Consider the following 25,533-nt stretch of genomic DNA (forward strand, 5'->3'; position numbering starts at 1 on the left):
TTCCTATGGCTTTTTCTTTTATATTTCATAAATGATCAGTTTCTTTGTGCAGTGAAACGGTACACGTGTGAACTGATCCAATTGTCTTATATTTGAACAAACTTGTACATTACCATGTGCGAAGTTTAGATTTATTTTCAAGAATTGCTTTGCAGCTATTCAGCCCGTCTTCTTATTTGTGTTCTTGTGTTGCATTATATTGTTTTATGTGCTTCCTCACAGAAATGCTGCTATTGTTGCAGTCTTTTCTTCAGGATTGTAGGTTTTTCTTCACCATCAGGGGTGCAGCTGTGTGTCCCACTGCATGGCAAGAGGCATCAGGGCATCAGTCCATCACAGGAGAGTGTGTGTGCGTGTGTGTGCGAGAGAGAGAGAGGGAGAGAGAGTCTTATCTGACAACACCTCCGTGCTTCAGTCCATCCCAGTTGTCTGAGGTCAGCGGGAGCTCTGTGATGCTCCTGGACACGTTCAATCAAATGAGACAACAACACTGTTGAAACGAGACTGGTGCTATTCTTTCAGGTAATTATATCAATGCTCACTTTTTAAACAACAGCACAATGCAAAACAGAGGTAATTGGCCCATCCGTGGGCAAGACATGATGATCAGAATAGAACAAATCTGTTTGTACCTTTTTTTTTCCCATTTGTGGCATAAGAGCTGTATCCATCTCTGGCTAGAACTCTGATAACAGGACCACCCACAGAGTTGCACAGTGGCCAGTAAATTTAGAACACATTAAAGAGCCTGGCAGTAGTTCTTCTGTGCTAACTTTAATACAGTTGAATTTGATGAAATTAATCACATGATGATCTCAGTACCATCTTCATACAGTAGAGAGAACTGTATAATAAGAACTAAACAAAGTATAGAAATTGTGCAGGTTTCACTGTAAAGAATTACTGATTGTGGGTACCAAAAGGGGCAGAAGGGGAGTGGAGCAGAGGAGGTCCCAAGTTTACAGGAAGCTGTGTATATTTGGTGAGGTAGGATCCTTGAATGTGAGGAGCAGGAACTTAAAGTCAGTGCGGAGGAGGACCGGAAGCCAGTGAAGCTGTTTAAGGACAGGGGTGATGTGAGTTCTGGAAATGATGCGTGCAGCCGAATTTTGCAGTTTATTGAGGGATCTGTGTGGCGGACCAAGCACAGGAGCATTCCAGCGAGGATGTGACAAGGGCGGTAATCAATATGGCAGTTTCATTGGGGGAGAGTGATGGGCGAGGGCGAGTGATATTGGGAAAGTGAAAGTCTGCAGATCGGGTGGTTATTATTATCCGAAGGGAAGAGGGTGCCGCCCTGATGACGCTCAGACTCTTGACCTGAGAGGAGGGACGGACCCTGATGTTATCAGGTTGTAGTGTCAAAATCATTTAGACAATGTAGATTTACTGCCAACCGAAAGGAATTCTTTCCAATGAGTTTGAGAAAGTTGTGAGAAAAACTGGTTTTGGCATCTTGTAGCAAAACAAAAGGTAGGGTTCAAGAAAGTGCAGAAGCAGGTTTGCAGGAGAGCCAGAGCTGGATGCCATCTGGTTAGCAGGGAAAATAGAGTTGGTGATTGCTAAAGATGCTACCGAGAGGAGGGACTGGAGAGGTAAGGGACCAGGAGACACGGTGTGATTTATTCCAATGCAGATTAGGTGGTTAAGGAGGACACAATGGGAGATTGTTGTCACAAGCTGCAGTGAGTTCAAGAAGATTAAGATTCAGGCACGTTATTGTTCTTTCTCACAAACGTATATTCATGCATAAGATTAAATGAAAATATTGTTTCTAACCAGCTTCTTGGAGCGCAACTGGGATGGCAACTTAAGTGTAAAAAGCGTGTGGCCTTCTCAAGAGAAACAGCGCCACTTGCCTGAAAGTAGCCGTACTGCAAACGTATCCTTTGTCTTTCTCCAGAACCAGTTTACACAAGTTTTAACACTTGCAGCTGCGTTCCTCCAGGAAGCGAAGCCACTCTTTTTTTAACATTGCAAATACAACAGCGTATTTAATAATCAAAGGATGAGATTCCATTCATTGCAGCAGTTTTGTCACAGACATTTGTTAAGTTATTGGCAGCTGAAGCCATGTACAAAATAGTTTTCAGCATGTACCATTTGCAAACAATAAAACGTACTATAATTGTAAGACAACAATGACCATTAACTCCCCAATGTGTCTCTGACTTAATCAATTTAGTCTATAAAATAATTAATCGTGTATCATGTGATCAATTTGACTAATTAATTCATAAATGACATTCAAAGAAAATGACAACAAATGAACAGGGTGACACCCAGCCAGCATCTAATTGGAGCAGAGGGCTGTTCTTTTAATAAAAGAGAGCGCACAAAGACACTAACGTCAACCCTGTTTGTCAGGAAGAACGAAGGATCACCGGAAAATATGTTGCTTTTCCTTAGCAATAAACTCCGGGCTCAAATATCGAGAGGAATTTTACATTAAAATGAATAACGCAGTCTCGCGTCACATTGTATATGAACATATTTAGACGTATAATTCTCAAAAATACAGGCAGAAAGAAGCGAACTCTAAAACATCTAGCGGATGCGCGGACGTAAAGTTTATTTTGAAATGAACAACCGGAAGTTACTCGTGTATTTCCGCGAATTCTATTTTGTCAAGTATCCGTTGTTATTTCCCTGTCAGGGCGCTGTGACAACCCTCCTTTAGTTCCACAAGTGTTCATTACATATTATGTTGTCGCCTTTGTCACTAACTGCAATTCGTTAGATTTCATGTGCGATTAGGCTGGCAAATTGACGACTCAAGAAATTACACCAAAGCGTTTGCAGAAGAAGCTACAGTACTTTAGCCTAGCCGAGCAAAGCTATTAGATTAGGTTTGGATACTTATAAGTTTGGCTGAGTTGATCGTTTTGCGCTTTATTGTCTCAACATGGAGGCAGTTTGTTCCATGTGTACCTTTCTTGGTTGCTGTGTTGGAATAGCTGCAGGAGGACTTGTGTTTGCAGCTTACAAACTTGGCTTACTTTATCAATTATTTCACAAGGTAGGTTGCTACATGGTAATTGTAACGGTGCCTTCTCTCTCTTTATCTACGTGCAGGTTGCAAATACATGTCATCAAACATTCCAGCATTGTCTGTTTATTGTCCCAAGATAGTTTTACTGGTGGTCTCCATTCAGGTAAACTTTGAGCATCCAAAAACTGTTTTGAGATCAGACAAATGCAGTGACATTATAAAGGGTAGCAGAGGTGACCTTTAGATGGGCCTCCAACTCACACTGACAGCAGTTTATCTGAGATCCACCTTTATTCTCTTTTACAACTTTGTTGAGTCCACTCAATCAGTAACTTGTGGGGGGATTTGCTCTGGGTTTACTGGTCTGATGCGTGACCTTGGTTCAGACGGAGGTGGAGAGTCCGAGGCACGGCGGTGAGAGTGTGGCGGCTGTGCTCCGAGCCCATGGGGTCAAGTACGTCTTTACCCTTGTGGGTGGACACATCTCACCCATCCTGGTCGCCTGTGAGAAGGTGGGAATCCGCATTGTGGACACCCGGCACGAAGCCACTGCTGTCTTTGCTGCTGATGCTGTAGCAAGACTCTCAGGTGCTTTCCTCAGAAATATTCTAAATACAACTGTATTTAAATATGTGTACACCTTGATGTTTGAAGAATTAATCAAGAATCAACTTTGCTGTTTTACATTCAACAGGTAGCGTGGGTGTGGCAGCAGTGACTGCCGGCCCAGGGCTCACCAACACCGTGACCGCGGTGAAGAACGCTCAAATGGCAGAATCTCCATTGTTACTTATGGGAGGCGCCGCTGGGACACTACTGCAGGTGGAGCGACCGCTATAGCGATTCGACTGTGCTCATAACGTGAACGTGGTATGCTTTTAAGCAACAGCTAAAAGTCTTCTACCTGACCCTCTCTGTCCACTATCTCTGTCTGCTGTGTGGGACAGGGCAGGGGAGCCCTGCAAGACATCGACCAGATGTCTCTATTCAAGCCGCTGTGTAAGTTCTGCGCGTCCATCAGGACCGTCAGGGAGATCATACCCACCGTGAGGAAAGCGCTCGCCATTGCTCAGTCGGGAACTCCTGGACCGGTTTTCATTGAGTTCCCCATTGACACTCTTTATCCCTTTCACCTTGTGTCCAAAGAGTTTGGCGTGAAGAACCCTCCTAAAGGACTGATGGGAAAAGTAGTCTCGTGGTACGTCTGTGACGACTGTTGGGTGCCTGAAGTCACACTGTGGCAGTAAAACTCATTATTTGTGCTCATTTGATACTGTGAAATCTGAAGGTACCTTAATAACCACCTAATGAACCTTTTTGCTGGAGCCTGGGAGGCCAGAGATGTGTCTCCACTGCCTGTTGACATCCCTCTAGCTACAGACAATCAGGTCAGTCACTCACAGGTCCTTCATTTCAAGATTTCTGCTTTACAGTTAAATCAGACTTTCGCAACTTTCCCTTTGGCCCGTTTACAAATTAGATTCAGAATTGCATCGAGCTGGTGAGTCGAGCCAAGAAACCTGTTGTGCTGCTGGGAAGCCAAGCGACACTACCTCCAACGCCGGTCGATGATATCAGGTACTTTTTCATGACAAAATGACAGCTTAATGCTGGTAGAAATAGCGTTTTTCCATCAAAATAGCATCAAAGACCGTCATTTTCAGGGTTTAGTCTTACTGAAGGTACACAAATGCAAACACTAGAATGATTCTGTCACATTTACGGTACATTATCTATGTTTTTGTTTTTAGGAAGGCGCTGGAGGACCTGGGAATCCCCTGTTTCCTTGGGGGCATGGCCCGTGGAATGCTGGGTAAAAACAGTCCCATTCACATCAGACAGAACCGGCGAGATGCTCTGAAAGAGGCAGACTTGGTGCTTTTAGCAGGTAAAACTTTTACTGAGTGGTAAGAACCAACTGCTTTAAAATTACGTTACAATAAAGTGACGATCCACACGATTATATTTTTGCTTAGGAACCCTTCATTTTACCTCTTGGATGGTGGTGCATATTTTCAAAGAGTGGGTTTTATTAGTCAGAAGTGTTTCTTTAATATATATTTTACAAGGATGACACATCACAGAACTGCATCTTTCCTTTCTCTCAGATATAATGACAGTTGAAGGTAATATCCCATTACAATTCAGTCAAGACCCAAATCGGTGTTTACAGGTACCGTGTGTGACTTCCGGTTGAGCTACGGCAGAGTTCTGAACAGGCGCAGTAAAATCATCGCTGTCAACAGAGACAAGACGCAGCTGCTGAAGAACTCCGACATGTTCTGGAAACCAACCATAGCAATTCAGGGTATGTTCAAAAGGATTTCCCTGAAGTCTTCAATGTATTGCTGTCTTTTTCACAATACCTTTCAGCAGGTGCCCTTTAATAAAAGGATGAAAACATTGTTTGACAGCATCTATTTATCTGTCTGGGCTGTTGTAGGTGATGCCGGCTCGTTTCTAGTACGACTCTCTAAAGGTCTGAAGGGCCACCGCTGTCCAGAGGACTGGCCGCAGAGTCTCAAAGCCGGAGATGTGACCAAAGAAAATACCAACAGGTACACCTGTAGCAGACGTGACATGACCTTCAGCTCCTGTGTGTCTCCCCATAGCTTTTATGATGGAATATGCTTATTTCCTCCTTGAACAGGAGAATACATCTACTTTTGCTTCAAGCTTAAATGGCATTTCACTACTTGCACAACAAAAAAGACAGTGCTGCATCTTACCAGAGCCGTCTTGTGTTGTTGGTGGAGGTGTGTGAAGAAACATGTAGATAAATGTGCAGCGTTGTGCAGGTGTATGTGCGGTTCATAAGTGATCCTTATCTTCTCTCTAGGTATATACGAGGCTTTGCATGACCTTTGCTAACAATTCAAATCATGTCAAACTGCCATAAATGCCTTGTTTTATTCCAGAGCTAAAGCCGAGGAGAAGACCGAGCACCATTTAAATCCCCTGAAAGTTCTGCATTGTGTGGACGAGCTGATGTCAGAGGACAGCATCATCGTTGCTGATGGGGGGGATTTCGTTGGGAGTGCAGCTTACATAATGAGACCAAGGGGCCCACTGCGATGGCTCGACCCAGGTCAGATCTCTACACAACCTAACGACAGTTGTGACGTGTAGATGTGTCAATATGACGTGTGACCGCGTGTGGTTCCAGGAAAATGACATCACAAATTACTAAAAACCAATGAATAATGAATCTAGCCACAGCATGAGGGTTGCTTGTTATTCTAATTTTTGTTATTCCTCATGTAAATATAGGAGCCTTTGGAACTCTGGGAGTTGGAGGAGGATTTGCCTTGGGGGCAAAACTGTGCCGGCCGGACTCAGAGGTGTTTTACTATTCTCTTTCTTATCACTAGAAGTAGTAGCAGCAGCAGTTGGAGCATTAGGAGTAGTGATATTGTCAATTTAATGGATTTTTTAATTGGCTCTCAGTATTGCCGCAGTGAGTTACTTTTCTGTCCGTTCAGGTCTGGATCGTTTATGGTGACGGCTCCTTAGGCTACAGCGTCGCAGAGTTTGACACTTTTACGAGACATAAGGTAAAGTATCTCATTCTGTTATGTTAACTTGTTTGCACCCTATTTATAATCCAGTGCATGATTCCTGTTGTGAGATATAAGGATGCACTTAATAAAGGTTGTGATCCTTTTAGGTCAATAGCAAAATTATTCAGACTGGTAGCAGTTTAACAGTGTTTAAAGGTTGTTTTTTTCTCACAACGACTGGCTATATGTGGCGTGAGGCCTGAACATCTTCTAGTATGACCTCCACATGCAGCCAAGGACTAAGAAGGTTAATTAAGTTGACAGTTTAAACCTGTCCGATGTAACTGCGGGTCAATAATGAGTGTAAATATACTCCTGAATCTAAGGTTGCTAATGCTAACCTAATGCTGCAACGTGCTAGGACGCAGTCCTCAAAGCTACTCTGTGACTTTTCTCTTGGTTCCTCCTGGTGCAGCCTGGGTTCACTTCCCACGTGACAAAGACATCCATTCCATTTGCTCGACATGTCAGCGTGCATATGGCCCTGGTGCCGCCATGTATGACATCAAACAATCAGGGATCTCAGTGATGACACTGTTGCCTGTCTCTCTGAATCACACAATTACTGAATATGGAATAATCCTCATTTTAAAATAGTCTGATTGTTTAAAATATTGTTAATTGTTTGAAACCATAGATGTTTTTCCTCAGCAGGTCTGATGTACAATGTTGCATTGAACTTATTACTCATTTTCCTGCATATTTTCATTCTACTCGTATCATGTTTCTGTCACCCCTCCCCCCAGACTCCAGTTCTAGCTGTGGTGGGAAATGACGCTTGCTGGAGCCAGATATCCCGAGAGCAGGTTCCCATTTTGGGCAGCAATGTGGCGTGTGGCCTGGCTTTCACAGGTCTATATATTTGCACAGAATATTGTAACAGAAGGAATAGGAGTTGGTTTGAACAATCTATTTTGGGCCGTCTGGTAGTTTCTACCGGTATTGACAGGTTTTCTCTTTTTTGCAGATTATCACGTGGTGGCTGATGGTTACGGCGGTAAAGGCTACCTTATAGGGCGTAACCAAGAGGACCAGCTAAGAGACATCATCGGACAGGCTCAGGAGGAAACCCGGGAGGGAAAAGCGGTACTTCTCAATGTTCTGATAGGTAAAACCAACTTCAGGGAGGGTTCTATCTCAGTGTAGAGAAGCTGGGGTTAACAGCCCTCTTCAGAAGAACTGGATGTGGAAATCCTCGTCCTGAGCAGGCCTGTCCCATTCCTTTGTGCTCTTAAAGCCATATTTCACCCTATGATAAAGTCTGTTGTCATTATTTCCCCCCAGCAATAAATTGAACAGGTTGCACCTGTAGCAGGCAAAAAAACCCATTTACAATAATTTTACAGTATTTCCTCAACAAATAATGAGTCACTATTCTTAAGACAATTGCTTCAATCCAAAAAGATTAACTCTCAGCACATTTTGTCATCTGGTTCGCTCACGTAAATACAACAGCTCCAGAGCAGTCGGGTCTAAATCTCTCTCACTACACTGAGGTGCATGTGATGTTAAAGGGAATCCATCATCAAATCATCTTTTGAGAGGTTGTTGGGGAATAGATGCAACACAACTCAACTTTTTCTCCTGGTATTGAATGAACTTGGGGTTTTCATTTGTGATATTAGATTAAATCTTCCAACCGTAGTTATGTGAGGATTAATCATTTTGAATAAGGGGATGTTGATTTTTTTTGGCCTTATAAACGCTTGATTGTGTCTTTGGTAATATTTATAAATTGATTCAGTGTTGAATGAGTTATGTATTGAAATAAGAACTTAAGAGTACTGGATTTTATTATGATGTGAAAAATGTCTGACAGGTTGTATTGCACCATAACATGACAGTCATTTAAATGAATGTTTTGATATTGTCATTTTAATACTGATATTTCACTTGGTTATCCTAGGGGAGGAGTGTCAGACATTTCTCATGAATATTTTGATAGATTGCCAAATAAATTAAAAAAATAATTGACTCATGAGTGGCTGTGTGTATTTTTTCACTTACCTATGCAGAAAATAACATGTATTAGTACGCCTGAAAAAGTAATCCTGCTTTTATCTTCAAACTGGAGCACAAACATCAGCCTTTAAAATTCGGTGCAGTTCTAGTTTTGAACAGAAGGTGGCAGTGAAGAGTGGGTTTCATAAACTCAAGGCTGACGTGTTGGAAAGGTTTTATGTGGAACAGTGTGCAGGGAAAGAACGGGTCACTTTGCTATCACCGCACTCTCTCAGTAAAAGGTTGAAAGATCTAAATCTTTCATCCCCCGGTCTCTGTCTGAAACATTGAACCTATAATCAAGAGCTTGTCCACGTCATTGTGCATTTACGTCTCCTATATAATTAGTTCAACGTCACACGTATTGATGCTTTCCCTACTTCAAGTACGTTTTCATTCCGGGTGCGAAATGTAAATAAAAAATAACCATTTATTGATATTTAATGGGGTAAAAAAATCTTTTCTTGGTAAATGCTAGTTATTAATTTAAAAATATTCTTTCGTAATTACTGCGATACATAATCTGAACGTCAACTCGTGTGGTATCATTCTATTTTACAAGCAGCCGTGAACGCATCACCAGAGCGCCGGCTGAACATGAGCACTGACGGTGACTTGAACAGATCCACTAAACTTCAACACACTCGGCTAAATATGCCGGAGAGGGTCTGGGTGGGCTGACAACAAAGTGCTATATAACGGTCCTCCGGGGGAGCTGGCGCTGAGCTTTATAATATTGGCTAAAGACGACGCACATACCGTTTCCATTCAGCGTAGATGAAGATGAACAAGTAAGACGCAGCTTGTTCGGTGCGCTGAACTTCGAAGATTGCTAATTTAGCTCAAAGCAACTATTTTGATTTAAGACCAATATCAGCGAAAGAAAATGATGCAGTAGTTTGTCACCAAGAAACCCTCTCAAGTCGGTTGTCATAGAGCTAACAACGAGGGTTGCGTTAGTGATATTCATTATTTAATTCGAGTAAAGTTTGAATTTAACACCACAACCTGAGACTTACCGGACACCCATTCAGGTAAGTACATAACATGGTTTTATCAACATAAATTTGTGGTGTACTCTCGCGTTTATTACCACAATGGTGATGCATGGTAGCTTTTTATTGAGTAGCTTCGGTTCCTGTAGAGAATCGAACGTGGCATAAACAAAGTTAGCACGGTCATGCTAACCTGACCCACGGTTTGAAATGACTTCTGTTTTTAAAAACAAGTCAAATGTCAGCAAACCCGATCTCAGCTACACAACTATAATTCATCTGTACATTATATACATACCTTCCTTATTTCTAACTGTATATCATTGGACGAGGCCGCTTCTGTGCGGAAGTTGATCAGTTACTTCCTGTTTACAAAATGTGCACCTGACACCTGCCTGTACCTGGCTTTGACCTCTAACATAGATAAAACCACTGGATTGTGAGAAGCCTCGCAGGGTGGAGGCGTGCACGATGCAGGTCTCCGTGCTTGGAAATGTTGCCACACTTGTCTTGTCGTTAGCTGAGCAGTGATCAGAGACAGCAGCATATGGTCCGTCCTGTGTCTCTTGCAGGAGCTGAATGGCCTCCATTGTTTCAGTGAAAACTGAGAAGAGACCTGCAGCCGACTCTCAGGATGCAGACTCCAATGCTAAAAAGCCCAGGTAATCCAGAAGAGCTGCTCCACAGCCACATTCGGATATCTACTTGAACTTTTTTTAATGTTTAATATACGTACAGCAAACCTTGGAAACTAAAATTCCTTTCCAATATGGGTACATTTCAATGTCAACTAGCTTCTGGGCACCTTGATGACAGACCGATGAGGAACGGACCAATTTGTGCGCTTTGCAAGTTTTTAACACTGCAGTGTTGCTTTATCTATCCATATTTTCTTCTTTGCCTAACTACTTCTTTCACCTTTCCACCTGAAGTCAGATGTTTACATGCAATTATTATTTTATTTTTCAGGTCATCGTTCATTTTAGGTCAGTTAAGATCAGTGTTACAGTTGAAGGGAATTAGTTTGACTTGTTTTCTTTCTCAGTGGGTCAGAACATTGGTAGTATTACATTTAAACCGCTTAACATAGGTCCAATGTTTCTACTGGAGTATATACTGGATTTGTGGCCCATTTCTCCTAACAGATCTGTGACAGAGTCAGGTGTGTAGACCTCCTTGCCCTCTTTCTCTCTCTCTCACACACACACACACACACACCTTCTACCATGATGGACCCTCCAGTTAACTCTTCATGCCACCTTGCAACAATTACTGTGGGAATTGTTGTTTTCCATGTTTTCCTGCTCTTGACGTCATTGATTTTCCTCCCCCACCACAACATGGATTCTTTCTCTAAATTGTAAGTCTTCCCAGTTTCTTTAAAACTTAACTCAAGCCCCAAAAAGGGCTTCATTACTCATGTCTTTTTTTTTTTTTTTACAACCGTGACATTCATGTTTCATCAGACTGGAGGCCATTTTTTAGATGGAAACAGATGTTCACATGTCAGTTGTAATCTGTGCTGCTGTTCTGAGGTTTGATTGGGTTGTTTTCCACAAAATAACCTGCATCCTTTGGAGGCAGCGTATCTATTTCCTGTGGGTCTGAAGGCTGCACGAGCCCATGGTGATTATGCTTGTTTGTACAGATGAATGTGGTACCATCTGTTGTTTGGAAATTGCTCCCCAGGATGAACTAGACTTTTTTTCCCCTTGGATTCTTGGCTCATTCCCCCTGACGAGTTCCCCTTGATGTTGAGCCGTGTTTGAAGGTAGGCCCTAGAATACATCCACATCCGGCTGACCTGCATTGTTATCAGCACTGGAGAAGAAGCTTCAAAAGTCATGAGAGCATTTTGTAGGTATTTTTTTTTTGTAGGTATATATGGCGACATACCGGTAATTTGTAAGTGTGGTATCAGATTGGTTGTGTAAAGGTCTGACTTCAGCTTGGAGCTTCTCCCCTCTGAGGCTTCTTCTGTGAATGTTGGCTCTGTTTGGGCGTCAGCCTCTGTGTTTCTGCCTCTTTTGCCTCGACTTGCGCAGAATGAGTTACACAAACTGTTTCTAATGTCCTCGTCCAGCTCTGGAAACGCAGTGTTTAGGAAGCCGCCGCGCCATCGGAAGCGTTTGGGAAGCATCATCACTCAATCTTTGCCTGCCCCACAGGAAACTGCTGCCCAGTCTGAAGACCAAGCGAGCCCCTGAGCTGGTGCTGGTGATCGGCACAGGGGTCAGCTCTGCCGTAGCCCCCCAGGTCCCTGCGCTCCGCTCCTGGAAAGGCCTCATCCAGGCTTTGCTGGATGCTGCTAATGATTTTGACCTGCTGGAGGAGGAGGAGAGCAGGCGCTTCCAGAAGCACATGCAGGAAGATAAGAATTTGGTGCACGTGGCCCATGACCTCATCCAGAAACTCTCCCCGGTAAGTTTGAGGGGTTTTGTGCTCTCCCACTTGTATAAACATGCCGGGCAGATTGTTGGGTCTGTTCCTTCCGGTTGTCCATGTGTCAATCGGAGATAAGGTGTTGACCTCACTGAGGATGCTCTTTGTTTGGTCTTGGGATACTCTTATAATAGAGAGAATGATTTTATATCATGAGGCGGCATCCTTTTTCAGAGCCAGAGCTTATGTTATATATATTTTTTAAAAGTTCTGGTTATTTAAAGAAAGAAAAATCCTAAAGGTATGAACCTGAACACACCTTTGGTGTTTTCAACATGTGTTTGTCTCCAAATTAAAAGCATGCAATAGTGATTTAATGCTTAGACTTAATGTTATGTGTATAATATTGTTAGAAATATCTCAACAATATTTATCACTCAAATTTGATTATTTTTTGAATGTTCTCCTTTAGTTCATCCATCCTTTTTTTTGTAATTTCTTTTTCCTGCTTATTCCTACTCACAGTCAGAGGGTGAGGAAGTCAATCACAGCAGGAGGCAGCAAAACACCCTGGACAGTTTTCCAGTCTGTTTTCCATTAAAAGTGATCCGTCACCATATTAGAATTTTACCTCTTATTATAAATTCCATTACAAAAGGTGGAAATATCACAGTCTTCAGTCCCAATATAGGAACTCATGACAATTGTTTGGCCACAAGGGTTAAGGTTAGTGACTCCGGATGGGGTTTTCCATGGTTTTTCCCATACTGAGGCAACATATGTGTTTGCACCAACATGTCTTGTCGGTGGGCCCCACGTTACTGGAATGTGTTAGTTGTCACTGCTTTGTTGTGAAATCGGTGTTTAAGTCAGACGGAGATTGTTTATTCAGTGTTTGAGACATTCAGAGCCTGATTGGGGGGGAAGGGGGGAAGAAAATCCAATAAAGCAGCAAAGGAGTTTGAATCACACTTTGACTTTGTCCTGCAACAAATAGTCCATCTTTAAAGTTTAGCAATCTTGTGCTGCGTGAGACTGATAAGCAAGGTGGCTTTTTTATGCTAATCTCTGCAGGGCTGGATCCACTGGAGATTATGAGTTGGAATTCCAGCCTCAGGTTTTGAAGGATGGTTCTGGATGAGCGTTACTGCCTCTCACACAGACGCAGAGCATATAAAGCAACTGTGTAATGGTTCTTACTGGCTGGCATGTATTAGATTTTGGCAGGTCTGAGTATGTTTATTAGCTCCAGAGCAGCAGCTATTCCTCATCACCGTTTTCTAATATGCTGCAGCCCCCCCCCTCTCACCAAAATGGTCCCAGGATGTCTTTTTTTCTGCAGTCTGATAAAGAACTAGTCTGGCAGATGGGAGCTTTAAAACCATTTGCCTCCTTTGTTAGTCATGTCTCATCGCACTTTTGACATTGCTTTGTCTCAGCCCTGAGGTTTGTTGTCCCAAAGAAAGCAAACAGCACTTTTATGGCCTCATCCACTGCATTTATCTCAGTCCACAGTTGTGCAGGCGTTGACCGGGCCCCCCCTTTTTCCTCGGAGACAGCAGACTCTGACGTGCCGGTGAGGGAGAAAATGGTGGGACCAGCAGGTTCTCGGCGCGGAGTTTGTCTCTCTGAACACACGAGGAGCAAACGACACAGTAGAGTTGATCCAAAGCGAAGGAATCTTCAACGGTCCCTTACGTCTGGTCATGAGAACAAATGTCACACAGCTCTTAAAGGAACAGAGACACGAGCGTCTCGAGCTTGGTACTCCAGTGAAAGTGTGCTGAGAGAGTTTAACCCAGTTTCCACCAGCGTCTCCATGTGTTCCGTGCACCGCCGCAGCTATTGAGGGTAATCTGCCTCAGACTTCTGACACCGGCAAAAATGAGGCTAATGACAACTTTGCTGACTGTTTGTTCAGAAGGGAAATGGAAACAATAGTTTCAGTCTGGATTTTCATGTTCCTCCCTTCATTCATGGTTCTGCGCCACGCTGCAAATGGGAACAGTGGGGTTGTTTATAGTTTTAGTAAGACACTTGTGTTTTCCAGAAGCAACAGAGTTGAGCAATCACATGAACGTCCTTCTGGGGACTGTACAGGGACTACAGGAAAGGTTTGCATACAGTTTGATCATTCCCGTACAGTAGGATGACAGGGCGTTGGTTTATTGGAGGAAATAAGGCTTCAGTTTTTCCTGGTTCACCTACTGCACCCAGAACAAACGGTCTATAAAGAAGTTAACTAGTGAGTTGAATGTTTAAGATCAATTTAGAAAGGGGGTATTCTTTCTCCTAAATCTCCTCCCAAGTCCTGTTTTGCATCTGGCTGCTTCTTTATTTTATTTTTTTTTTGCATTTTTGCCTGCTGTCTTATTCCAGATGACAGGCTGGGGGATGCAAACAGCACCGGAACCTCGAGCAGTTTGGGTTTGACCACGCAGGAGCAGTTGGATTTCCCATCTACGGCTTGACGTGTTCATTAGGACCTTTTAATGCGTTTTAGTTTGGGCACGCTAAAATCCTGATTTTCTTCAGTTTTATTTTTCTATTCCCTTGTGACTGTTTTTGTAAAATCAGTGATTTTAAAGGAGTAGACTTTGAGACATTGAAATATTCCGTTTGTGTGAACTCTGAAAACTGAGTTCATATTGAATGTTTCAAAAACACTGGTTGCTTGTTGGATTTTGCAGCCCTCCAGCATTGTTCCCTGTTGGGACACCTGCCCTTTAGCCTGTTAAAGATGCAGCAGAGCATTCCCCAGAGCCAGGATCATCTTGTTTACTGTCTTCCTTTCCTGCTCTTTGCTATTCTTGGTCTTTCTTTGTCCTCTGGCTTTTTCAGCTCGGGCAGTTAAAGAAGAGATTTATACCATGTGATCACAGCTAATAATCTCAGGCTAAGAGTTGCTATTTAGAGAGCTTTGGACAAGATCAGATGGGTTTCTTATACAGAACAAACTGGACCTCTATAGGGTAGCTTCGCATGCAAAAAGAAATGCACATTAAGCCCCACACCTTTCAGGTTTAAGGCTCAGAGCCTGTGATTTCCGACCTTATAGACAGAACTGTAACTGGGCTTAATTCATCCCTGTATTTGAAGTCAGGCCATGCACTCTGGGGCAGGTCTGTTCCAAGTAAAAAACTGAACTCAGGAGTTCAGTTGGATTAAAAGGCTGCTTGTTGTGGCTTTACCCATCCAGCTGTAATGTTCACTTTTTCTTGAAATTTGAGACAGTTTTATCTACAGTGGCATGGAAAGGTTTGGGCCCTCATGAGCTCCAAAGATGATGCATTCCCTTCACATTTCAAACAAAATCATTGTATTTTTTTGTTATTCACAGCTGGAAAAATTATTTTGTAGCAGCAAAGAGTCTTTCTGTTCTTGTCTGAGGGGTTTTCCTCTTCTTCTACTTGTGTCAGATTCCGGAAGGCCGTGGCTAAACCTTCAGCTGGAGCCTCATGAGGTCTTCCAGGGTGGATTAGCCATTTGATGACGCCCTCCTCTTTTCATCTTCATCTTTTTTGCAGATGTTATGATTTCTTTAAGAACTTGTTGGAATTTATTTGAATCACTCCTAAGCTTTTGGCTGCAGCACAACCCCAAAGCATGATGGATCCACCCTGTGCTTCACGGTCGTTTTTTTCAGTCACAGTTCATTTAATAAAGCTCTGTGTCCTTTGTTCTCCAAACATACCTTTGCTCATTGCAGCTAAAGAGTGCTATTTCAACCTCATCGATCCACTGGACTTGTTTCTGAATTCCTTGGGGCTCGTCTAGATGTTCCTTTGTAATCTGTGGTTATAGCAATTTGCTTTTGGAGAGGCTCCTTTTCATTTTTTTTTTAGAGTGTCAGTCAGCTGCTCAGGGGAACTGTGGCTCCTGATTGTTTGGACAAGATTACAGGATTCTGGGTATTCAGAAAGCTTTGAAATTAGCATCACTTGACCTTTGCTAACGCTGTAAACCAGCCATGACCCTAACATTCTAATTAAGGACTGATACCCTAAATGAGGACAGTTCACCAGTCCAACTTGTGTCTTTTATGATCTTTTTTTAAAAATGTTGTTGTACTCAAAGCAAAGTCATTCTAGGATTCTTGTTTTTCTTTTTTTTGTCCAGAGAACAGGCAACGTGCGCTCCACATTCTTCAAGGACTGCCTTTATGAGGTGTTCGATGATTTGGAGTGCAAGATGGAGCACGCTGGGAAACATCTCCTGCGCTCGGTGCTGCAGCTGATGGAGAGCGGCGCGCTGGTACTCACCACTAACTTTGACAACCTGTTGGAGATCTACGCAGCTCATCAGGGCACCAAACTGGAGTCTTTGGACCTGACTGATGAGAAGAAGGTAAACACGGCTGAACTAATGTGGTATTGATCCGTTTGCCATAAACATGACCCGTCAGCTTATTTTAGTGAGAGCAAAGGTCATTAAAGCTATCGGCTGCTCCTTTCTGCATAGGTTTGATTCCTTCCTTGTTGGACTGTAACCAATGCTTTGACCTGAAAGAGTTACGGTGGCAGCTGGAGGAAGTTTAAAGTTCCCGTCATTACTCACAGGCTGCTGATTTTTATTGATGGAAAAATATTGACTTTCGGATTTAAACTGAAGGGGAATGCGCTTGGTTCCCAGGAAAAAAGAACAAACAGGAGTTTGTCTCACTCATTTTATTCAGTTATGTCCGTTATCTCTCCAGTTATTAAAAGCCATTTGAGAGACCCTCCACTTTGCCTCTCAGTCCTGGTATTTATGCCTCATTTCCATCAGGGCCAATATCCTCTTAGTGCTGTTCAGCGGTTTGTACCCAGTCAGAACAGGATTGAGTGCATTTGACTGTTAAAAGTGTGCGTGCGTGTGTGTGTGTGTGTGTAGGTGTTGGAGTGGGCTCAGGAGAAGCGGAGGTTAAGTGTTTTGCACATCCACGGCGTGTACACCAACCCCAGCGGTATTGTACTGCACCCTGCTGGCTACCAAAATGTACTGAGAAACACCGAGGTGATGGTGAGTTTTCCACTTCTGCCGTACGACATCCGCGACTCGGTAAAGTTTCACCGGAGATTCAGTCACTGTTGGTCTCAACAGCGTGAGATCCAGAAGCTGTACGAGACCAAATCGTTTGTGTTTCTTGGCTGTGGCCGCACAGTAGATGACACAACCTTCCAGGCTCTGTTCCTGGAGGCAGTCAAGCACAAGTCAGACCTGGAGCACTTCATGCTAGTGCGGCGGGAGGACGTGGGTGAGTTTAAGAAGCTGCGTGACAACATGTTGGACAAGGGCATCAAAGTCATCTCCTACGGAGACGAGTACGCCGACCTCCCCGAGTACTTCGAGAGGTTGGCCAACGAGATCTGCAACCGTGATGTGTCTACCAACAGCTGGGGTAAGACAGTGACTCGCTTGTGTGTCTGTTGGAAGTTTTCTGCACCTAATTCATTGGTCCTACTCTCAGCGCAATTATCAATAAAAGCTTTTACCCAGTCTGCCCCCTTTGAGCAATATTCAAACACAACTGATGAGCTCTACCGGCTCTTCAAGATTCTTCAGAATTACTGTTAACATGACGGAAATGGCTTCCGGCTCATTGGAGACATTGTTTACTTCTGTGGGATTTACCTAAATAGTGTCGACAGATTCTCTAAAGCAAGTCCCCGCCCTCATGCTGTGTTTGAACTCTTCCTGCAGGGTCTCCTTCACAGAACGGGGAGGAGCAGCAGAATGGCTATATTGTACAGAAGAGCCTCCTCCAAGGTTAGGACTGAAGGTTTCTCTTTGGCTTCAGGCATTCGCTGCTTTCTAGGGACGGTTTTCAGGCTAGAATAACACTCTGTCCAGGACTCTTTTCTGACCTTTTCGTTTTGGAAACATCTGCTCTTAGTCTTTAAGAAGAGGCAGCTGACGTGGAAGCATGCATGGCATTCACATGGCAGGCGCTTTTGTTTCTGAACTGTCCCTGTTTCTGTTTTTGAGTGTCTTTCTTGCACAGTCGGGATCATTTAAATGTTATTTACTGAACCTTCTCATTTACCTCCACAGCCTCGTCATCAGTCTGCGAGTAGTAATCCAGTCTAATGTCAGTCAGTCAATTTAGGAGTCATGTGAGTCTTAAAAGTCACTGTCAGTATTTTAAAGGCATGTGTGTGTCTTTATACACACACGTACCGCATTGTTCACTGTTTTTATTTCCACTAAAATGTACAAGCAGATCTCAGGCCAGATATCACTTTTCCTTCCCAGCAAGAAGTATCTGGTGCATGCTGTTATTTGTTTCCTTTTGTTCACTGATTGGTCGGTATGTCAAGGTTGTACCTCCTCATGCTCCGAACTGAAGTAGGAAAACTTGATTTGCACGCGACGGAATGGAAATCTTCTCACTCACGGGGGTTTACTTGGCTATGCAAACACAATGGCTGCTTCCTTATTTTTAAATTTGCATCGTGGCTTCCTTCGCTGATGCTCGGCCCCTCCTGATGACACAGGAACAGATGTGAGCAGGGCTCACATGGTGCCAGTGAGAGGTGATTCAGTAGATGAGTAAATAAGCCCTGCTAGGTGATCAGCTGTACGGAGCTATTAATAAGGATCTGTAATAAAGTACTGATCTATTAATAAGGTTAAATTATTTGTAACTGCTCTATCCCTTTTGGGGTCATGGGGAGGGTGTTGGATTGAATCCCGGGATGAGTTGCAGTGCAATTGTGGGTGTGGGACCTTGCTCAAAGGTACCTTGGCATTGCTCTGGGGTGTCTGCACCAGGTCTTGAACTCCCAACCTTCTGCTTGCCGGCCCAATCCTTGTCTGAGCCACTGTTACCGCCTCCTTCCTTGGTATGATTTTTGTCTTTGACTTGTGAGGTCGCAGACGTCAATAGGGAAAGTGAGAGGAGCGGTTTCTGCCCACGGTATTTAACAGGAACTCTTGCAGTGGAAACTGATTCTTTAATATGTGGCATTTGTTACCAAACTGATTTATGGTCAGGGACAGTGGGGAAGCTGAACCTGTGATCTGAAACGAGCTCTGCGACGTCACTCAAGACGGAAAACCGCTAAAGAAAACCGTCAGTTGCTAGTGAGGAAATGAAAATGGGAGCCCTGAGAAGCAGCCATTGTTCAGAGTCTAAGAACTTTTTTCTTTCCCAGCCTGTAACAACCACCTCGCCACTCCTTTGCTAAAAAATGTTTTTTTGAGACAGATTTTGTATGAATACTTGCTTGTGCTTTCTTGTATTTATAAGTCCTGTTTCCCAAAATAAACTTTTTGGTATCTTATGTGTACCGTTGTGTGTTCACTTGACATGATAGAGGTTGAGATGACATACACAGCTTTATTTAGAAACATCTCATTCTTATCAACTCTTGCTGCATATCTCTTTATTTACTCATATTGCACAGTACAAATTTCAGGGAACTCAAGATGTATTTTCTGTATCTGATTAAATGAGGCGTAATAAGGCCAAAATAACCTAAAATGCCCACACAGAGGGTGGATTGTAAAATCTATGGACAGCCTGCAAAACTAAAAACCTTTAAAAATCATCTTTTCGAACTTGTATAAACTTATTTCCGAAGACAAACCACAGCTGAGGAGCTCTTAAAGACGACGGGAAGATGTAATGTATTACATGGTACTCACCTGTTAAGTGCTAATATTCTTTCATATCTCCATATCGACCATAAGGACACGACAACGCTTGGCGACTGTTGCCTAACAGTGAACAGGCACTATGATCACGAAGCTTTGCTCAGGCACCGGCAGCTGCATCCTTAATGACCTGATCTCATTTAAATAAAGGGAAGTGGTAGGAGGAAGAATTTTTTTGCTATTATCTAGTCTTTAGTGTGTAAACAGCAGACTCATCTCACTACGACAGAGGTCCAATTGGTCAGATGTGGCGTGATCAACTGCTATTTGAGGTATATCTTTTCCAGTTTAGGCCCCAAAGTCAAAAATGATGCAGTGTGGTGGTGATGCAGAACTCTGGTGTTTACTGTAACAAGGACAATCCTGTGCATGACATGAGTTCTTCCTTTCGATGTGATGTAGAGACAGCAGGACATCTTCAAATCAACAGCAGCTGGGGACATCTCATGGCAGCTAAAGTACTGTTGGCGCCATTGTGAGGACGACTAATATGCAGCCACTTAAGCCTTCATCAGGGCGCTGACTACCGCGCGGGCGTTAAGGTTGCGCAGGTCGTTGTAGGTCTGCCCTGTACCCACAAACACAATCGGCTGACCTGTGATGTACGTCATCGAGATGGCAGCACCGACCTGCGAGGGAGACAAGAGCGCAGCGGGCGAATCAACCGACAGATGCCCTACATGGGGTGTGGAGGAGGAGAGAAACCGTTACGGTACCTTGTCGTCAATCGTGTCAAACTTTGTGAGAACGATCCCGTCAATAAGGCGGGGCCTGTCTGACATGGAGTGGTCTGCAAGAGCCTGGTTGAACTTCACCTGAGGACAAGCAACATGTTTAGCATATTTAGCTCCAGCTTTTCCAGGTACAAACTCCCTCTACAGCGTAGATAAAGGTAACTACTCCGTGACTTCCATGCTAAATAACTTTCTGTATTTATGACTTATTTAAGTTCAAGCTAACATTTTTTAAAAGTTATCTGGTCAGAGCAGACCTGCTCACACATCTTCAACATGCACTGCTTCGAAAAAAACACCCTCAGAAAAAGACTGAAGCGTGGGTGTTTTCTTCTTTCACCGCCGCATCATTTCACGATCGCAGCTTGACTTTGAATTCTTTGACAATTTGTCGTTTTTCTTGAAGGCTAACTTTGGCTTACTTGGCTCCATGTTTGGCGTCAAAATGTTTTTTCTCCTTGAAGCACAAACATGTACTCGCCTTCCCACCTTTCTTAAAACTGCCTTCCATTGGCATCAATCTTTCTCTTCCTGGATACTTTGGGATCATTTGTGGATATTTCAATCTCAATTTCAATCACCACACGATACACTTCTATGTAGTGGTGTGATGTTATCACTTCCCAGGTACCATTATCGCCTTTATGGTCAATGCAAGCCTTAAGAAGCATAGACCTATTTTAACACAGATTTCTAAGACCAATTAAACACTCGCAGGCCTCATCAAATGATGGCTCCTTGAGTTTGGCAGGTGCCCCATCACCGTCATGCTCATGAGAGGTATTACTGCCCTCTGCTGGTAGGTTAGAGTAAATGAATTTATTTCATTACCCTTTTTCATTGTCATAATTTTTATGCTGAGCTTGAATCTCAGATTAATGTTAAGGCTTTGGGAAAAGAATGATAAAAACAAGAAAGCTCTTCTCCACGTCTACCACTGGTTCTCTGCTTTGTCTAATTTACACTTATTTAAATTTGACAATCGGAGGAAACAAACTCTGTTCAAAGTGGTTCTGGTGCTAAACTGCCCCAAGAAGCAACATCCAGTGTGTGTGATCTTACCAGCTGGTCCACGGCTTCATTTCCCACAAGAGCTTCACCGACAAACAGAACCAGGTCGGGCATGTTTACTGCAATCAGTTTGGCCAGTGCCGTCATTAAAGGGGCATTATCCTGCATTCGCCCCGCAGTGTCCACCAGCACCACGTCGAATGCCTGGTTACGGGCTAGAAGGGAGGAGCGAGAGGAGGCATTAGGAGGCCCAGTAAGAGCTTAAAACACATGCTGCTGAACTCAACAAGCTCGCCGTTTAAGAAGGAATCACATCTGCCAACCCTGCATCGACCTCAAGGAGACCGCATTCAACATACCGTAAGCTATCGCCTCCATGGCAATTCCGGCAGCATCCTTCCCATAGCCCTTCTCATAGAGATGGACCATAGGCCGCCCCCCGTGCCTCTCTGGAGGGTGTAACGAGTTCAGGCGTCGCTGATGAGTGCGAAGCTGCTCCACCGCTCCGGCACGAAACGTGTCGCAGGCTGCGATCAGCACGGTAAAGCCGTTCTCTATCAGCCAGAACGAGATCTGCAGCAACATTAAGGCACGGTTTAGTAAAGGTTCATTTTGAGACATACTGAAACTTAACCGTCTACTTACCCACTGTATAAATAGTGTATTTTTGTGTGTGTTTTTGTGTGTGCTCTGTGCCCGTCCTCTCCTCCCCTCTCCTCTCCTTCTCCCTCTCCTTGTCCCGCTTCTCTCCTCTCCCTCTTCCTCTCCTCCCTCTTTATTCACACTTTTATCTCATACAGACATGTGTAGCGAGTCTTTTTCCACAAATGGCCCGTTGACTTTTATTTGAAGTCTAATGCCACATTTCATTACTTAAAAAAAGAATATTTTTATATCTTTGTCTAATTAATGTTAGATTTCACAGGTAGTGTTAACTTCTGTAAGTCTGGGTTAACGGGAACCTAAATGTTTAGCTCATGCTGATCCACCCACGTGCCATTCTAGCTATAGAATAAAGGCAAAGGCTAAAAATGAACTTCAAGGACATTTTCAGAATCCGGGTTTTTAAACACAAAAGAGGATTTAGCGCAGCGGAGCCCAGCAGCTTCCTCACCTTGGCCAGGTTGGTAGATTTGCCCACCCCGTTCACACCACAAAAGGTGATGACAAAGGGCCGTCGCTGGCTTTGAGCCTCCATCACATCTCTGAGGATATCCACCCTCCGCTTTGGCTGCAGGATGTGCACCAGCGAGTCCTGCAGGGCCTGCTTCACTGTCGAGGCCACAGCTGCAAACACACGCTCGTGTCGTTAGTTGTGGTGCGGCACAAGCAGAGACTGCACCAGGACTGGGTTACGCAATAAGAGGAGATGGGCTCCGAATGTCTACTCACTGGTGAATGTGCCCATAACTTTGCCCTCCAGTTTTTTGGCTACGGAGTCGCAGAGCTGGGCGGATATATCAGCTGCTACATTCTTGGCTGAGGAACGACAAGACGGTTATTGATACCAAAATCTACTGCTGTTTCTGGACGGCAGTGGGTTGATTTTCCGTCATACCAATTAGGTGGTCCTTCATTTTTTCCAGTACTGACTCCATGTCCTCACGGGTCAGGTTCTTGGAGCCCACGAGGCCCTTCAGCATCCCAAACATGCCACCGAAACCACCGCTCTTTTTAGAGCTGAAAAAGAACAAAGAAGGTTGCTTCAGAGTGCAGAGGGAAAATGTGTCGCGTGTAAATAAAATGGAGCGGTTTTTACTTTGGCTTGCTCGTTTCACTGACAACCACTCGCTCCTCGTCCATCTCCTCCTCCTCACTGGAGTCATAGTCCACAGACAACAGGTCACCCTCCATGGACCTCAACTGCATGCTCTGAAGCACACAAAGAACATTTTATTATGATTAAAGAACATTTTATTTCGATTAAAACCTAGATTCCCTTCTCCTGTTCATTCTAACATGTTTAACAGGACCTACCGGATCACTCTGGGCCTCTTGGTCTCCATCGTTGGCAGAACCATCCCCATTCCTTTCACTGTAATCCAGATTTTCGGCGCTGGTCTCACCGTTGTCCCAAACTCGCATTTTCTTTCCCCGAGGCTTCTGGGGCTTTGGGGATTTACTGGAAGCCGAATACCAGAATGAAGGAATCATAAATAAGCCAAGAGAAAAGAATTGCAGTTGGAAGTCAAATAAAACAACATCCTTCGGCAACATATTTGGTGCTGGTGATTTCTCTGATTAAAATAATTAATTAGAGAGTTAAAATAGCAATGGATGCTAAAACGTCAAGGTCAGAATTTCTTTTGAAGAAAGAATTGATTTTTTACTGAACCTGGGTTTAACAGCGGTCGTCACCATGCGCTTGCTAAAGAATTTCTCCCGCTTCTTCTGCATGATCTCCTCAGAAGTGAGACCCTGGTTTCCGTTCTCAACCGTCTTCTGAACAGAAAATGAGCTTTTGTGTTGCTCAGCTTTTTCAAGCTCAGCTGCAGAAGATGCAAAACGTTTCATGTTCACAAGGAGCGATTCAATAGCATGATGCTAATGTCTTTACAGCAGCCAAATTCAGCCATATTCACCTTCCTTTTTGGTATTTTTATTCTTTTTGCCTCCCTGGTCCTTTCCCTTGTCGCCGCCCTTCGTCTCAATCATTGACTTTACAGTTTTTTGTGATTTCTCCGACTCCTTAAAGGTCCTCATATGGGCAGGGCTACGAGCTTTGCTGCTGTACTCTGCCTCTCTTTGGGTTTCAAAAAAATCAAAAGATAAAAAATTGAACACATATAAGAATACACTTTACACAGAACATGCAGTACGGCAATAAGTGTTCTCCTCTTTTACCTAAGAAGCTTAATGAAGTCATTCTCAAACTGAAAGCTGTGGTTTAGGAACTTTAATGCCCCCTTTTGCACCAGCTCATTCTTATAACGATCCCTGAAGTGGAGCTGAATGTCATCTATTAACTTGTCCACATATGTCAGTGTCAGGATCTTTTGAAAACCCACCTAAAAAAGATTAATGTAAGTTGCATTGTTATTTTGCGCCAGTAATACTTACGCAATACCATATACCATGCAAATGGTAAGTTTTTCCTGAACGTTTTGATTAGAAATTTTATTGTAAATGAATAAACTAACCACAAAAAGCAATTCAAACTCATTGTCGAGCTTATATTTGAGAGTCAAGGCATCGTGGGTAAATGAATTGTTGCCACTTCGCTCCTGCAAAAAAAAATCATAAATGTCAATATGACAACACACAGCACACATGCTAAATATAACTTTCTGTACCGTTCTGAGGAGGAAATTTGCGACGAAAATTTAAAATACAAGCCAGGACCATGAGTACACACCATGTGTCTTGTTTGGCACGGTAACGTTATGCAATCATTCAAGAGTTTGCTAACCATTAGCATTAGCCTTAGCAAATCCAAACAGACAGCTGCCACGCTGTTTTACTATGTTGTTATGGCTCACCTGTAAGATCACAGAACGAATCAGAGCATTGACAGGTCCGGTGAACGACTGTGTGACACCGGCTCCCTGAAAACACCACAACACTATCCCCCCTTTACTGAAGATGGTGAAGAAATCCAACATCTTTCCAACAAGAACCTGCATTAAAACAGGAAGGCCAAACGGGGAAAAAGAGAGGCTCCGCTGTTAATAGCTGGTTATGTATGACGCTGTTAAAACACATTAGTTTGCTCCTGAAACTTACCAGATAACACTTAAATAGATAATAAATCCCCCCACGAAGTTAAATCCACTAGCAAAGCAACACTGTATTCGACACGTCAGACTGTGATCCCGGAAGTGACGATAGTTTCCGTTATTTTCCTCCTCTCGAATGCAAAGTAGGAAGTGGGCGTATCCATTACGCCGTGACGTAATATTATCCACTCGTATTTTCCCATTCATTTATGATTTGCACTCCTCCACCTATGAAAAAAAATAAATTATTTTTGCAATCAGGCATCATTATTAGCTTTGGGTTAACAAAGGAAAAAAGAAAACTTTCTTGAAATAAAGTTGCCTTCATAAAGTAGTTACAGTGGATACAATTCACCAATTTCTTCGAATACAACATATAGCGCGTTTTAATATCTGATTAATGAAATGGAAAATATGGGTGGTTTGCATCCAAATAAACTCAATCTACAATTTCTGCTGAGTAAAATAGACTGGTGTGATCGTTTCCTTGCGTTTGGTATATGT

At 43.3% G+C, this 25,533-nt stretch overlaps 3 protein-coding genes across 5 annotated transcripts; 2 read left to right on the forward strand and 1 right to left on the reverse strand.

Moving 5' to 3' along the window:
• The first annotated feature begins 2,614 nt into the window (after positions 1-2,614).
• Positions 2,615-8,533, forward strand: ilvbl (ilvB (bacterial acetolactate synthase)-like). The gene is made up of 14 exons (XM_003968265.3): positions 2,615-3,019; positions 3,379-3,580; positions 3,687-3,814; positions 3,940-4,190; positions 4,281-4,380; positions 4,473-4,570; positions 4,744-4,880; positions 5,166-5,300; positions 5,436-5,550; positions 5,911-6,080; positions 6,263-6,333; positions 6,475-6,546; positions 7,299-7,404; positions 7,520-8,533. Exons 1-14 carry the CDS (start codon positions 2,906-2,908, stop codon positions 7,696-7,698), a joined length of 1,878 nt encoding a protein of 625 aa, XP_003968314.2. The 5' UTR covers positions 2,615-2,905; the 3' UTR covers positions 7,699-8,533.
• A 582-nt stretch (positions 8,534-9,115) lies between these two features.
• fam118b (family with sequence similarity 118 member B) lies at positions 9,116-19,195 on the forward strand. Of its 3 annotated transcripts, none has more exons than XM_003968254.3 (8): positions 9,116-9,587; positions 10,121-10,210; positions 11,717-11,969; positions 16,050-16,277; positions 16,803-16,931; positions 17,013-17,310; positions 17,613-17,678; positions 17,964-19,195. In XM_003968254.3, exons 2-8 carry the CDS (start codon positions 10,128-10,130, stop codon positions 17,984-17,986), a joined length of 1,080 nt encoding a protein of 359 aa, XP_003968303.2. In that variant the 5' UTR covers positions 9,116-9,587; positions 10,121-10,127; the 3' UTR covers positions 17,987-19,195. The 3 variants fall into 3 exon arrangements, with proteins under 3 accessions (XP_003968303.2, XP_011606539.1, XP_011606540.1); XM_011608237.2 differs by having other exon boundaries at positions 9,116-9,344; XM_011608238.2 differs by having other exon boundaries at positions 9,117-9,587; positions 17,613-19,195.
• Positions 19,196-19,275: 80 nt separating this feature from the next.
• Positions 19,276-25,172, reverse strand: srpra (SRP receptor subunit alpha). The gene is made up of 15 exons (XM_011608236.2): positions 25,037-25,172; positions 24,793-24,930; positions 24,454-24,537; positions 24,158-24,321; positions 23,896-24,056; positions 23,649-23,802; positions 23,291-23,435; positions 23,073-23,185; positions 22,872-22,993; positions 22,706-22,792; positions 22,428-22,600; positions 21,673-21,886; positions 21,365-21,528; positions 20,285-20,383; positions 19,276-20,197 (listed from the first exon to the last, which is right to left on the reverse strand). The coding sequence occupies exons 2-15, from the start codon at positions 24,913-24,915 to the stop codon at positions 20,069-20,071; spliced, it is 1,932 nt and encodes a 643-aa protein (XP_011606538.1). The 5' UTR covers positions 24,916-24,930; positions 25,037-25,172; the 3' UTR covers positions 19,276-20,068.
• Between the last annotated feature and the right edge of the window lie 361 nt (positions 25,173-25,533).

This window comes from Takifugu rubripes, chromosome 11 (genome assembly GCF_901000725.2).
Source record: "Takifugu rubripes chromosome 11, fTakRub1.2, whole genome shotgun sequence".
In the NCBI taxonomy this organism is placed as follows: Eukaryota; Metazoa; Chordata; class Actinopteri; order Tetraodontiformes; family Tetraodontidae; genus Takifugu; species Takifugu rubripes.